This window comes from Dasypus novemcinctus, chromosome 2, assembly GCF_030445035.2.
Source record: "Dasypus novemcinctus isolate mDasNov1 chromosome 2, mDasNov1.1.hap2, whole genome shotgun sequence".
NCBI lineage: Eukaryota > Metazoa > Chordata > Mammalia > Cingulata > Dasypodidae > Dasypus > Dasypus novemcinctus.
This window is the reverse complement of record NC_080674.1, coordinates 82121609-82137032: the sequence shown is the minus strand read 5'-3', so window position 1 is coordinate 82137032 and position 15424 is coordinate 82121609. Positions and strand designations below refer to the sequence as shown.

General features: G+C 36.7%; 1 protein-coding gene across 8 annotated transcripts in view; it reads right to left on the bottom strand.

Annotated features, from left to right (window-relative positions):
• Nucleotides 1–15424, bottom strand: part of MSH3 (mutS homolog 3) — a 229016-nt gene that overhangs the window by 207236 nt on the left and 6356 nt on the right. For 6 of the 8 annotated variants that reach the window (XM_058275433.2, XM_071208780.1, XM_071208776.1 and 3 more), the window contains 5 exons: nt 14987–15207; nt 12185–12353; nt 9670–9786; nt 9125–9242; nt 7096–7241 (listed from right to left, as the gene is read on the bottom strand). In XM_058275433.2, coding sequence (XP_058131416.1) covers nt 7096–7241; nt 9125–9242; nt 9670–9786; nt 12185–12353; nt 14987–15057 — 621 coding nt within the window. In that variant the 5' untranslated portion in view covers nt 15058–15207. Of the gene's footprint in view, nt 1–7095; nt 7242–9124; nt 9243–9669; nt 9787–12184; nt 12398–14986; nt 15208–15424 lie in introns of all 8 variants that reach the window. The other 2 variants (XM_058275431.1, XM_058275432.2) reach the window with 1 other exon arrangement.

Here is a 15424-nt window from a genome sequence, read left to right as displayed (position 1 = left end):
CCATGCAGGGGTGTCCCCTCTGTAGGGGTGCCCCATGCACAAGAAGCATGCCCCGCAAGGAGAGCCGCCCCACGTGAAAAAGATGCAGCCCACCCAGGAGTGGCACTGCCCACACAGAGAGGTAATGCAGTAAGATGATGCAACAAAAAAGTCACACAGTTTCCCAGTGCCACATGACAAGAATGCAAGAAGACACAGAAGGACACACAGCAAACAGACACAGACAGCAGAAAACAGGGGGAAGGGGAGAGAAATAAATAAAATAAATCTTTGAAAAAAAAGAACTCAGAAATAGATCCTAATATCTACAGTCAAGCAATTCTAGACAAGTCTGTTAAGCCTACCCAAATGGGTCAGAACTGTCTATTAAACAAATGGTGCTGGGAGAACTGGATATCCATATCCAAAAGAAACAAAGAGGACCCCTATCTCACACCTTACATAAAATTTAACTCAAAATGGATCAAGGACCTAAATATAAAAGAATAATCATAAAACTCCTAGAAGAAAATGTAGGGAAACTTCTTCAAGATCTTGTGGAAGGCAGGAGCTTTCTTAAACCTTATACCCAAAGCACAAGCAACAAAAGAAAAATAGATTAATGGGACCTCCTCAAAATTAAACACTTTTGTTCTTCAGAAGACCTTGTCAAGAAAGTAAAACCGCAGCCTACTCAATGGGAGAAAACCACATATCCAATTAAGGTTTAATATCCATGTTATATAAAGAGATGATACAACTCAACAACAAAAAGACAATCTAATTGAAAAGTGGGCAAGACTTGAACAGACATTTCTCCAAAAAGGAAATACAGATGGCCAAAAAGCACAGGAAGAAAATGCTCAACCTCACTAGCTAATAGGGAAGTGCAGATCAAAACTACAATGAGATAACCATTTCACACATTATATAATGTCCATTGTTAAAAAAACAAACAAACAGAAAACTACAAGTGCTGGAAAGGATGTAGAGAAACAGGAACACTCCTTCACTGTTGATGGGAATGTAGAATGGTGCAGCCTCTGTGGTAGAGAGTTTGACAGATCCTCAAGAAGCTGAATATAGAACTGTTGTCTGATCCAGCAACCCAGTTTAGAAATATATTCAGAAGAACCGAAAGCAATGACGCGAATTGACATTTGCATACCAATCTTCATAGCAGCATTATCCACAATTGCTAAAATATGGAACTAGCCAAGTGTCCATCAGCTGATAAATGGATAAACAAAATGTGGTATATACCTATAATGTAATATTCTTCAGCTGTAAAGAAATGAAATCAGGATGCATATGATAAGATGGATGAACCTAGAGGATATTATGTTGAGTGAAATAAGCCAGACACAAAAGGACAAATATTGTATGTTCTCACAAATATGAATTAAATACAATGAGTAAACACATTGAGGTAAACTCTAGAATATGGATTACTAGCAAACAGAATGTGGGTTGAGAATGGGAGTTGATGCTTAAGATACATAGCATTATTAATAAGGGTAACTGTAAAAGTATGGAAATGATAGAGTTGATAACACATTATAGTGAGTATAACACTGATTTATAAATGTGACTGTGGTCGAAAGGGGTAGTCTATGGAAGTAAACATCATTTGAAAGGAAACTAGAGAATAATCTAAGGAATGTATAACAGTGATTTTGGAGGTGGATGAAGATTGTGGTTAACAGTATATAGATAAAAGATTGCTCTTCTTTTACAAAGTGCTAAGAATATGATGATACATGGGAAAATTACATCTAATGTAACCTATGGATGATGGTTAACAGTATTATTGCAATTTTGTTGTTACTATTTTTTTCTTCTTTCTTAATATTGTAATATTTTGCAGCAATGGCAAGAAGATATATCAAAGCTTAGGGACAAAAACAGGGGGTATATAAAGATTTTTCCTTTTGGAGTAATGAAAATATTGTAAAATTGAGATGATGACAGCACAACTCTGTGAGGAAAATGAGAGCAACTGAGTGCACACTTCGAATAGACTGTAAATAGCATGGGACTGTATAACACAGAATCCAGTGGTGGAAGATGGACTGTGGTTAACAAGGCAAATATAAGAACATTCTCTCATGAATGATAATAAAATATAATACTAATGCAGGGTGTTAATAATCAGGTGGGATTATTATTAACACTAATGCAGAGTGTTAATAATCAGGGGGGACAATACACCAAATAGAAGATATGGGCTATAGATAGTAGTAATATCTTGATGATACTCTTTCAAACTTTGTAACAAAAGTTTCACAACAATGTAAGGTGTTGATGTTGCGGTGATGAATGGGAGCCCTGTGTGATGATATGCATGTTTGTTTTGTAAATTCACAGTTTCTACTATATACTTATTGTTTATGTATGTTCATGTATGAATGATATGTTTCAATAAAATTTTATTTTAAAAAGTAAAAAAAATTGAATGTAGGAGCCTGGAGCTCAGGAGAGAGGTCTAGTCTGGACCCAGAGCTCCAGACATCATTGGCCCAAAAGTGGTCATTGACCCAAGAAAACACTTGAGAGGCAAATTATCATTTCTTATTTTGTCCTGTCCCAGTATATATCCCATGGCTAACTGTGACAGCAGACCAGAGTGTAATTCTAAAATCCTAAGCAGGCAACATTAATTGTACACTATCAACTCTGTTCTTTAGAGAGGATTTCCAGTTAATTTTAAAAAGCACACAACATGTTAATGCTTAAAAGCAAATAACCTATTTGTAGACAGACTTCCTGTGACTAGATAAAAAGTATTTCTCAAGCATGAAAAATCATTTAGAGTTATCTAACATCAACAGTAATGCTAACTCCCTGAGAGAAGGCTATTGGTTAAGCAAATGTCACAGAGTTCATGCAGTCAGAATAAGGAGAAAAGCCATATCAAGGTACATAGGAAACATTAAGGATGTAAGAACTTTTGTTAATATTGTTGCTCATTGCAAATGGCAGAAAAAGCAAAATGAATTAGTTATTTCTTGGACAGGGTGTCCTATTTTGCTTCACTTAGGAGAACAAGGAAATTTGAAGGCCCTAAACAGTCTAAGATTTTGAGCAGAGCCCAGATGGGGCTGTAAGTGGACAATTTACTCAGAAAATGCCAGAAGGAAAAATCTTTAAAACTAGGATTCACAAATTATAAATACTCCTAGTATTTATGATAGAGCTTTGTATTGGCCAATTGCCATTTTCCCTTAATTCTCCAAATTCAGATTCAACAATCCCATAATCATTAATGTTTAAGGTCAAACCCTTAGAGGTAATCTGTAAAATCCTTTGCTATAGAAGGATCCAGCCATTCTGGAGGACAGTTTGGCGGTTTCTCAAAAAACTAGCCATAGATTTGCCATATGACCCAGCAATTCCACTGCTGGGTGTATACCCAGTAGAACTGAAAACAAGGACACAAACTGATATATGCACACCAATGTTCATAGCAGCATTGTTCACTATTGCCAAAAGCTGGAATCAACCCAAATGCCCATCAACAGATGAATGGATAAAATGTGGTCTATACATACAATGGAACACTACTCAGCTTTAAGAACAAATACACTACAAACACACACAACAGATGAATGGATAAATAAAATGTGGTATATACATACAATGGAACACTACTCAGCTTTAAGAACGAATACACTACAAACACACATGATAACAAGGATCAATCTTGAGAACCTTATGTTGAGTGAAGCAACCCAGGCATTGAAAGACAAATACTACATGACCTCAATGATATGAAATAAGTAAACCAAGCTGCCTCAGAGAGCTAGAGACTGGATGATAGGCTTAAAGGAAATTGGGGGGTAGAAGAAGGATGTAAGCTGACACCTACATGGGTGAAATCTATAATAAGCTGGAGGTAAGTATTTGTACAAGGAAGGGATAAAATGAGGGCAAAGGGTTACCTTTGGGTGGGGCTTTGTGGGCTTGAGGGGGGCTAGGGATGGGAGGATGGGTAATATTGCCCAAGAAATTGGGGGAAGATGGGCAACATAGGAACATAGGAGATTATCAGGTATTTGGTTGAGAGTATAATGCTGAGAAAACTTTTTCAAAAATATAATAAGGAAGGTTACCTGCTTAAGATGCTTAAAGAGGATAATCTGACGCAGGACAGGCTCCTAGGGAATATGTGAATGCTCATTTTGCCATAGTGGGTTATATCATTAGACAGAGACCCATATAATGAGAGTGAAGGTATACCCACATCCTGGGGAGGACTGATGCCCTCAAATAGAGGGAATTGTATCTCTCAAGAGAAATGGTGGCTCCCAGTGCATTAGGGCAGTTGAGCATGTCAAGCCCTCAACACTGTTCCAAGTATCTCTGAACATGGCCCTTCAAGCAATGAAGATTGACTGTCACTGCGGGCCCTAAGGGGAGGGGGAAAGAGGTATTGAATAGATGGAACCAATGTAAATGTGTGGGCAATAGAAGTGTTCCACAAGAGTACGCAAGGATGGATATAAGACATGTTAAATTACACCAAAAATGTATAGGGGCTGATAGGCTAAAATGTAAATCATAATGTAAAACATAAGATAACTAAAAATTTAGAAAATTGTATAGTCTAAAATATAAACCACAATGTAAACACAAATGTTACCTTGTTTGAAAGCTATTGTCTCAATATCTGTACATCAGTTTCAGTAAATATAGTATGAATATGTGAAAAGATTACTGCTGTGGAAGGGAAAAGGTTTTATATTGGATATGTGGAAGTACTGTATATTGTATATATGAATTACTGTGATCTAAACTTTTGTGAAGATAAGCTTAATAATTAGAAAAAAGAAAAGAAAAAGATAGGACATAGACACTGAGGAAAAGACGGAAGTAGTTGCCTTGCCAATTTGCATACAGGGCAACACTTATTGCAGTGATGGAAGGCAAAACATTACAAACAAAGCTTTTGCATTTTTTATTTTTTAATTTGATACCCCAATTTATTTTTAACTTAATTTTTCTAAATTAATATGTATTCTATATGTAACCTTTAAACTCATCACTATATTCCATTTTACTATTAATGGAAGCTGGCAATATATTGGGCTTCACTTTTGAAGAAGTTTTGCATCACAGAGAGGTTCAACAATGGCAGGGGAGGAATAATGGTATAGGATGTTATTGACAGGGGACACAAGGTTGGCAGGGAGTTCCACAGGGCAAATATCCAGGGTACATAAAAATGTCTGGATATTTTCATAGTGGATACAATTAAAAACAACAACTGAGGGAGTGCTGCGTTCCCAGCCAGGGGAGCTCTATCACATTCCCTAAACGAACAGCAACAATCCCCCAAGTGCAACGGCAAAGACCAAAAAAGAAGGAAGGTCCAACAATGAGCCCTGATACTAATGACTATACTTGTGAGCCTGTGCACCTGAAATAAGAACAAGGCCTAGAGCTGCAGGGTGCCTAAGAGTTACCTCCTGAGAGCCCCCGTGTTGCCCAAATTTGGCCAGTCTTGAAGCCAAACTCAGCATGTAAATGCACTGCCTTCCCCCCAGCATGGGACATGACTCCCCGGGATGAGCCTCCCTGGTGCCAAGGGATTACTACAAAGTACCAGCTGATGATGTAACTAGAAAATGACCTTGAATAAAAGGGTCAACTTGGACCAGCAGAATATCTCAATCTACATATAATACCAGGAGTTAAAAATGCTTTTTGACCTGAATCAAAGGGGGAAATGGAAGGACAAATGAGTTTATATGGCTATGAGTCTCCAAAAAGAGCCGGGAGGTTATCAGAGGGGTTGCCCTTATGCACACCTCAGCAGACTCCCAGAGACAGATAAAGTAGATACAACCCCGGGTATTGGTTCTTCTGAGGGCTACAGAGACCCGCAGGTTCTATGGTCATGGCAGATGGAGTTCAGTGCCATGTCAGTTGGCCCTACTTTGGAGTTTGTGTTTCTGTGTGATGGAGCTGGACTCAGATGTGATCTTTGTTCACAAGCCTCTCCTGTTACTTTTACCGGAACTGTAACTGGTGCTGGGGTTTAATACATACCCAGGGGTCCTGAATCTCTGGACTGACCATGTGATAGCCAGCCCTGAGCTTCAACAGACTTCAGCTCCTACACTCTGGTTTATTGGACTTACCCCACTCAGCTAACATGGAGTTGAAGAAGGTCAACCACCACACCAGGGAGCCAAGAGTGCCTACAACTGAAAGCAGGAGGATTGCATCCAGCATCCATGTGGAATCTAAGCCCCCTCTTGATATAGATGTGGAGTGGACAAAACCATTCCAAGGTCCACAGGATGGAGGAATAGAGTATGGATTAGAGTGGACTTACTGATAATCTATTCATGAACTACTGTGATTAGTAATCGAAGAAAATGTGGCATTGGTGTGGAGAAAGTAGCCATGGTGGCTGCTGGGGGTAGGGAATGGGAGGAAGAGTTGAGATGTGGGGGCGTTTTCGGGACTTGGAGTTGTCCTGGGTGGTGCTGCAGGGATAGTTACCAGACATTGTATGTCCTCCCATGGCCCACTGGGTGGAATGTGGGAGAGTGTGGGCTATGATGCGGACCATTGACCATGAGGTGCAGCGGTGCTCAGAGATGTATTCACCAAATGCAATGAATGTCTCATGATGATGGAGGAGACTGTTGTTATGGGGGGAGGAGTGGGATGAGGGAGTGAGGGGTATACAGGGACCTCATACTTTTTGAACGTAATATTAGAAAAATAAAGACAAAAAAAAAAAGAAATAAACATATCAGCTTGAAAAAAAAAATCCTTTGCTATCCACGCAGGTATTGATTTAGGGTTTTATTCTGCCGTCTATACACTGTCGCATGCATGGCTGCCATGGTGACTATCTTTAACTCTAAAACCTAGAGCACATGAACCAAAACTATCTGAATCTCTCCATAATATACAGTGCCAAGAAGCCACATGAGAAAAATGTTAATTAGGATTTAACATATATTATGAGGAAAATATTTTTCTAGTACAATTGCTTGAGAGAACACTTTATTACATATACCCATTATAAACCATAGATTGAAAAATATTTAGAGTTACTGTGAACATCTAACACACATTTTTCACCTATGAAGTACTTACCACAATACCAATGAAAATGTTTCCTTTTCTACTGTCCTTAACACGTTCCTTATATTCACAGATACACAGAAGATAGCTGGTAGAAGTATCGGTCATTATCTCATCAATATTTTGCGTATCGTCTAGCTTGATTAAGGGATTCACATGTAACAATTATTAAAGAAAATATATGCCATTAATATTGGCTGCTTTCACTTTTAAAACATGGTTCATTTTCCTGGGCACTCAAAGGATACCCTACTCCAGGCAACAATATTCCACACAGCATCTACTCTTCTGATTTACTCTGATCATAGTTGCACGTGTGCCTTATCTTCCCTTAATTATAAAAGCTTTATGAGGACAGATAACTATTATCTTCCCACTTCATGTCCTACAGAAGCCCAAATATTAAACATCCTCACTACTTGGGTGATGCTAATACTTGAATCCTTAACAATCCACAACTCAAAGCATAAATACATTAAAATAGTGTAAATTACTTCCCTCCTTTAAAGTACATAATATGTCCTTGAACTAGCAAGATGGTTTTTAAAAGACATCAAAAAACCAGAGAACATACAGTATATACACACACATACATATAGAGTCCAATAATTAGATTATTGGGAATGAAAGCTGATTTTGGACAAATTCTGGTCATAGCCAATTTGAGTAAAGTTCTGATTTTCAGCAGGTAAGAGATAAAGGAGCAGCAAAGGAGCAGTAGGGACTAACATGTTTAGCAGCAGGCTTCAAATGAGAGAATAGGGCTCAGGTAAAAGGAAAACTAAAATTGCCAGGTTCTTATATAGCCTGACTGGCTTAGAGCAAGATAGGGCTTTCACTGGTTTGGGGGTGCATTCTGAATGATAGTCATTCCCTACATACAATATTAATGCAAAAAAACAATTCTCAGAATTAGGTAGAAGCTAGAAAGGTCTCTAAATGAGCAGATACATAATAAACCAGAACAAAAATATGTTCACATAATATCATTTATTACATTCTTATCTTTACTTTCACTATAGGACACTTGATCCTACCCCACAATAAACATTTTAAAATGCATCCTTATCTCATTTTATATGTAATTATTTCGTTAAAAAAAATTATTTTGACAGAATTTTATGCGTCAAGTAACTCATTTAATTTATGAATGACTATAATTTCTGGAGCAATCATTGCAGCACACTGAGGATTCTTGCAAAATGAGAAAACCTCCATTTCCAAAAGTAATAAAATTTTTATGAATTTAACAATTAAACAAAGAAGCCTACTTTTATAAGCATGTAATTTTTATTTTGCAGTTTTCTCGTCACATTTTTTAAGCTAATAAGTTATTTTTTAGGTCTCTTTTTAATAAGATCCTGAGTTTATAGGCCCTAAGCACTTATTCACTGCCCACAAATGGTCTAGGTGAGCTGTTATATCAAATCATTTGCTAACCCCCATTGTCTCTTATCAGGCTCTCTGCTTTCAAATAACATTTCTCGTTCTTCAAGAACCATTATTGGAGACTGAATCATGTCTCCCACAAGACATGTTCAAGTCCTAATCCCCAGTCCTATGGGTGTGAACTCATTTGGAGAAAATGTCTTCAAAAATCCTACTTAGTTGAGGCCAAGTAGAAGCAGGGTAGACCTTAATCCAATTTGACTAGAGTCTTTATAATCTAAGGAAATTCAGACACAGAAGTAGAAGTCAAAGGGGAGACAGGAGACAAACCAGAACACTACAGACTTAGAGAAAGTACAGTCTGTCCATACTCTGATTTTGAACTTCCAGCCTCCAAACTGTAAGCCAATAAATTCCTACTGTTTAAGTCAATCAGGCAAACTAAGACTATGATGAAAATGTTTTTACTATGGCATTTGAAAAACACTTCTTTCTAGTCATTACCAACTTCCCTCTTCATTAACATACTTAACCAAGGATTAAAGTAACCATATCACATGATTTCATCAAAAAGTTACCCACTCAAATAATTTTTTTAAAAATCGGTTATGTTGTAACATTTAAAAGACAAAATCCTATTTAAAAAGGATATCTTCTCCAATAAGTGTAGATTTTGTATAAAGAGCAGTCAATTTCCGGGAAAAGAGTGCACTTTTGTTGTCCCCAATGGCCTTTAGCGCTGCTGTTTCAGTTTGCTTCACAATTCCCACCTTCAACAAAAATAAGAAATATGAAATACAATGGAATTTTTTAAAAAACACTTCAAAATTTTAAAAGGTTAATTCTGAAACCTTGAGTAAAGTTCTGATTTTCAGAAGGTAAGAAGTAGAGCAGCAAAGGAGAAGCAGTAGGAAATAAATAAGTAAATTGGTCCAAAAAGTCCAGATTTAGGGCTTAATTAACATGCACCACAAAGACCTTACAAGCATGACTAAATTACTCAAAAACACTCTACCACAGAGCTAAAAATTTTTTACTGTAAATATCTAACAATACGCTCAAAATTCATTAAGATATGATAATTATGACACATTTCATTTCACCAAAATCCAAAATTCTAAAACCATTTAAAAACCTATCACCTAACAAAACATGTTTTCACTCTACAGAAGAGAATCTCTTAAACTCAAAGCTGACCTTATATCCTTTTGCCACAAGGCGGCGTACATGAACAAACAGTCTGTGAGTAGGTATACTTGCTGTCATAAAGTTGTGATCTAAATGGCAATAAATATTGAGCTCCCGGGCTGCAATCTAAAATATTAAAAGACAAGAATATTGATAAATTTCTATTTTAAAATTCTCTGGGGTTTTTTTACTTTGTGAAAATTTATGAAGGCATATACTCAGGATTTGTGTACTTCTCTGTAGGGATAGTATATCAGTAGAAAGTTTAATAGATATTCCCTATGTCAAAGCCCATGGTTTAATCTGGTTTTAGCAGTTCCAATGGCCTGACCTTGGGGCAATGTCTGTGTTTTATAAACTACTCATAAAACCATGACAGGTCTTCTTCTAGGTACTTAATCTATCAAAACCTTAAAGTGCAGAGCTTTCTTTCTTGCACCAGGATTATTCAATACAGATATTACAGAGTTGACCTCAATTATGAACTCACTTTGAGGAAGTGAGACACTTCCGGGTGTGGCTAGCTAGTTAATAAAGGATGAGTGGTTAGAATGCAGAACCAGACTGGTACCACCACCTGACTCCCTGCTTTCTTTCAGAAAGCATCAGGGCTTAGATATTGCCCACTGGAGCCATGAAACTCACATTCCAACACCTGCATTCCTTATCCCACGCTATCTCTGAAATATATTAGTCCACCACTGCAGTGCAGGAAAGTATTAGCCTTTACTGTTGTCAGGGCTGAATTTACCAATCAACCTAGAGAGGAGGAGAGACAACAGCATTTTCTTTCACCCCCTTACCCGTAGACTGCCAACTACATGCTAGTACCTGTCCTCAGGAAATGTGCTGCCTCTGTTTTAGAGTCTAATGTCATAACACAGAAAACAGTATAATGCATCTCAACTAAAGAACATTACTGAACTAAAGAATAAGAACTTTTTTCCTTCAAGTTTCCACAACATGGTTTAGGAAACTTGAAGCAAAAAAGTTGGCCAAAATATCACTTTCCGTCCATGAGGCAGCAGACCAACTACCTTATCACTTTTCCTGATGTTGTGCAGGCCTACAACCTGTGGAATCACTGCAATCACCCATGACTTCCAACAAAGGGGCCATCAGTAATACTTTCCCTAAGCTGTACAATTAAATGCTCAAATGCACTTATAACCTTCTCATGAATTAACTCAGGCCTACATCAAATACCTCAAAATTAAATACAAATGCAAGTGAGGTTAAAATAGCAAGACGACTGACAAAAAGAGACCTGTAAACTTCATACACCATCTGTTGAAGGCTACTTCCATTGAAACTATGAAAATTCATAAATTAAGAGTAAAAGGAACTTCAATACATCTTAAAAACTTTTTTGCTTGACTTTAAGTCTTCACTAGGAAATACAGATCTTACATGATTATGGGTCACTCACTCATTTGATTCATCTGATAAGCTTTTGATGGATGAACAGGACTGGGCTAGCACTATGGTGCTCCCACCAAATATGTGTGCATTTATTCTTAAGATTTTAATTCATCATCCATGTGGAATCTAAGCCCCTCCTGATGTAGAGGGGGACTGGACTTAACCATCCCAGGGTCCACAGGATGGAGGAAGAGAGGATGGATTAGAGTGGACTTAATGGTATTCCGCTGGGGAACTATTGTAATTAGTAAGGGAAAAAAGTGTAGTATTGATGTGGTGAAAGTGGCCACAGTAGCTGGTGAGGGTAGGGAGAGGGAAGAAAAGATATGATGTGGGGGCATTTTCAGGATTTGGAGTTATCCTGGGTGGTGCTGCAGGGACAGATGCTGGACATTGTGTATCCTGCCATGGCCCACTGGGTGGACTGGGGGAGACTACAATGTAGACCACCGTCCATGTGGTGCAGCAGTGCTCCAAAATGTATTCACCAGGTGCAGTGAATGTGCCACAATGATAGGAGAAGCTGTTGGTGTGTGAGGAGTGGGGTAGGGGGGTGGGGTATATATGGGGACCTCATATTTTTCTAATGTAACATTTAAAAGAAAATAAAGAAAAAATAAATAAATAAAAATGAGGGGGAAAGACTGGCCCAGATAAACAAAAGGTGGGGGAGTTCATCACAAATAGACTTGCACCACAAGCAGTGCTAAAAGGAGTTCTCCAGACTGAAAGGAAAGAAAAATAGACAATGGTTCAAAGCAGAATAAAGAAATCAAGAACTGTGGTAAAGGTAAAATTTTCATGATAATACATGCCAGAATTATTGCATTGCATTGTTTGGTATGTAACTCGACTTCTTCCTACAGTTGTTAAAATGTAAATGCATAAAAAGTAATGACAAGTTAAAAATAAACAAATAAAAGTGGCGCTACACAATATAAGGAACAGTAAATTCATTCTAAAAAAAGATTTTAATTCAAATGACAGCATTTTTAAAGCATAATCAATAAAATTAGCTTTTCATAAATTCAGAAAACAAAATTACTGAAAAATATCTACGGCTGGATAAGAAAAACATGAAACAATGAAAAAAACAACATACCTCTGCATCTTCCCCAAAGAATCTATACTTATACCCACATTCCACACACAAAATAGCATCTTTATTCTGCTGCTTCATTTCCAGGTATTGTAATTCCAATGGGGTATAGATGCTTTTGGTCCGTTTGTTAGAAGGTTTAGAATCAGATTTCTGTACGTTTTCTAGATTCCTATGTGATGATCCAAAATTACTGAGATCAAAAAAAGTCTTGTCCTGGAAAATTTTTTAAAAATTACAATTTAAAGAATATTAACCATCATAATAACACTAGTTCCCAGAGAGAGAGAATGCAAGTTTGGCTGAAAGTTAACAATTGGTGAATCCATCTGTAAGTTTTATAGGAGCACAATGTAGTATTCTGGCAAGTTTTCTGTTAGGTGTGAAATTTTTTCAAAGTAAAAGTCTAAAACACATGACCCACACTAAACTATAATATAAATAATTAAGCAAATTTTGAAATTCTAAAAGTTTGTTTTATATTCTTTCAAAAATTTGATTTCATTAAATATACCATTAACATGCCTTTTCTTATTATTTATTCCCAGTCATGTCATGCACAAAAGGTATAAATATGCCTCTCTCACCAGTAAAGCAAAACCATTTTCGAGTAAGTATGTCAGCCCTGAAAGCTGCACTTAATGTTTTCAATTCAAACACATTCTAAAAGAAAGTATCTTCTATAAATCTCTATTCAAAGAAAGAACTACAATTGTTTAGGTAAAGAGAAGAAAGAGCTTTCCAAAGCATAAAGCACAAGGTTACATTTTCAACATGAGTTTTAATCTTCCTTTCTTTTGTTGTAATCTACTCTTCTTATCTTCCTATGATGAAAACCAAAATTAATTTGAATTCAGAGTGTACAGCAAATCCCTTGTTTACTAGACTCAACTAGATCAAAGGTAAAAATGAGACAAATGTATAAGATAAATGCAACTTCTAACTGTCACTGTGTCACTTCCATCTAAAAATGTACCCAGCTGCCACAGGAATTTTAAAATATGGCCTAAAAGACTAGTGACCTGCAGAGATGAGAAGAGAAAAAAAGAAGTAAAATGCCCAGGGAGGGGAGCCCTGGTCTGAAAGAAAATCCAGGAATATGTTATGTTGTAGTTGCTAAATGTTTCAAAACTTTAGCATTGTGGGACAGCAGATATGAACATTAGCTTTTAAAAGAGACTCAATTTACCTAAATACGGCAGCCCAGCATATCTCTAAAGATAAGCAATAACAAGAAGGTAAGGAGCTGGAGAGATATGGCAAGAGAAAAGTACATCTACATATCAGATCTGAGTTCACATTTGCTTTTTTTTTTCCTGAGGTACCAGGCACCAGAACTGAAACCAGGACCTCAAATGTGAGGAGCCAGTGCTCAACCACTGAGCCACATCAGCTTTCCTCAGTCGGATTTATCATTTTGCTTGTTGTTTGTTTTTATTTTTTCAGAAGGTACTGGAAAGTGAACATGGGACCTCCCATGTGGGAGGTGGGTGCTCAACTGCTTGAGCCACATCTGCTCTCACGTTTGCTTTTAATTTTGGTGGATTTTCCACTTTGTTTCCATGACTTTCATGTAAAATTCAGGAATACTGAAAATTATAAAACATATTCAATACTTTAAGAAACATTCCTAGAAATAAGTTATCACTTTATGCCTTATTCATTCTTTGTATAATGTCCAGGTACTGCTTCTAGGTGTCCCTTCAATTGGTTACTTCTAATCTGCTGCAACTTAGAAATGTCATGTTAGTTATTTTTATATAAATCAACAGTAAAGAGACTCTAGTAAGGCCCTGGGATAAATTCTCAATTAATAAACTGAGCCTTAATAGACAGATTTTACAACCTATACTTCACGACCACTACACTAAGGCAAACTATTTCTAAGTATTAAAAAATATAGAAAATGAAAACAAAAAAAAAATCTTTTTTTTTTTTTTTTTATGATCTATAGTAGGTCAGGATCTTAGCCTCCTTTGTGTGGAGAGGGGTTATCTATGGACCTGGACTTGTGAGGGTTATGAACTTGTATGCAAAATATTTTCAGTCTGAGCATTTTCCAAAGGAAAGAATCCACAGGTGTCACCAGAATTTCAAAGACAAAAAAAAAAGTAAAGAACAATTTATCTAATTTAAAGTTTCTCAACCATGGCTACACATTACAATGGGAGCTTTTAAAAAACATCCACGCCCAGTTTTCAGAAAAGACCAATTAAATAAGATCCCCAGAGAAGATTCTTATTATTAATTTTAATTTTTTTTTTTAAGTTCCCCAGGAGGTTCTCATTTAAAGCTCAGGTTGTGAGCCACTATTCTGAAAAAGAATTCCACTATGGAGCAAGAGCTAAATTTTCTGATTTTGCAATTATGACAAAAATCAATGTCACAAAACAAACAATGGAAGAACTAAAGTACCCACATTCATTTTGCTTACCTTTGAATCTATTCTATACCTGTCAAGCTTTCAATCAAAAACCTCGACCACGTAAGTTGCTTTTTGTGAATTCCATGCTAACCATGGAAAGCATAAAGGACTCTAAGAGACTGTCCTTTTATTAAGGATCAACAAAGAATCCACAGATCCTTGAACTCACCCAGCTGTGTTTTGCTTTGTTCCATTTTAATACAAGTTCCAAATAACCCTTCCAAATCCACAGATTAGAATTTCCAGGGATTAAAAATTAATAAATAAAAAATAAAATCTCCCTCAGATAAGTCAGATGAACAGCCAAATTTGGGAACCACTGTCCTGAGTGACATGAGAGAACCTAATGGTATTTCAGAACCTACATAACAGTTACATACCTTTTGATTAATCTGAGATTTGGAATCTTCAGAAGAAACTGCATTCTTTGCCCGCAGACGACTGATATCATCAAAATCAGTACATTTTGGCAAAACTGCAAATCTCTCCTGAAGAGGCTCTGTCTGAACTCTACTTTGAGGAGGGGCAGAATCACAGCAGAATTCTTTCAATTTTTCCAGTGACTTTAAAACAATCCTGGTCCTCCGATATTTCTTTGGCTCTAGTTAGTAAATCAAAAGAATATATAACAATAGTATTTTGATCTTATTATAATATCAATTTATAACCAGCACAAAAATTACTAAAAGGGGAAATTCCCGCTACAGCAATGAACCTAACTATAATAAAATAAGAGATATTGTTTTCAGAGTAAAGATGGCATACTACTGACACATATATATACTTTCATTAGTTCCTAAATCCCCATTAAAACTACA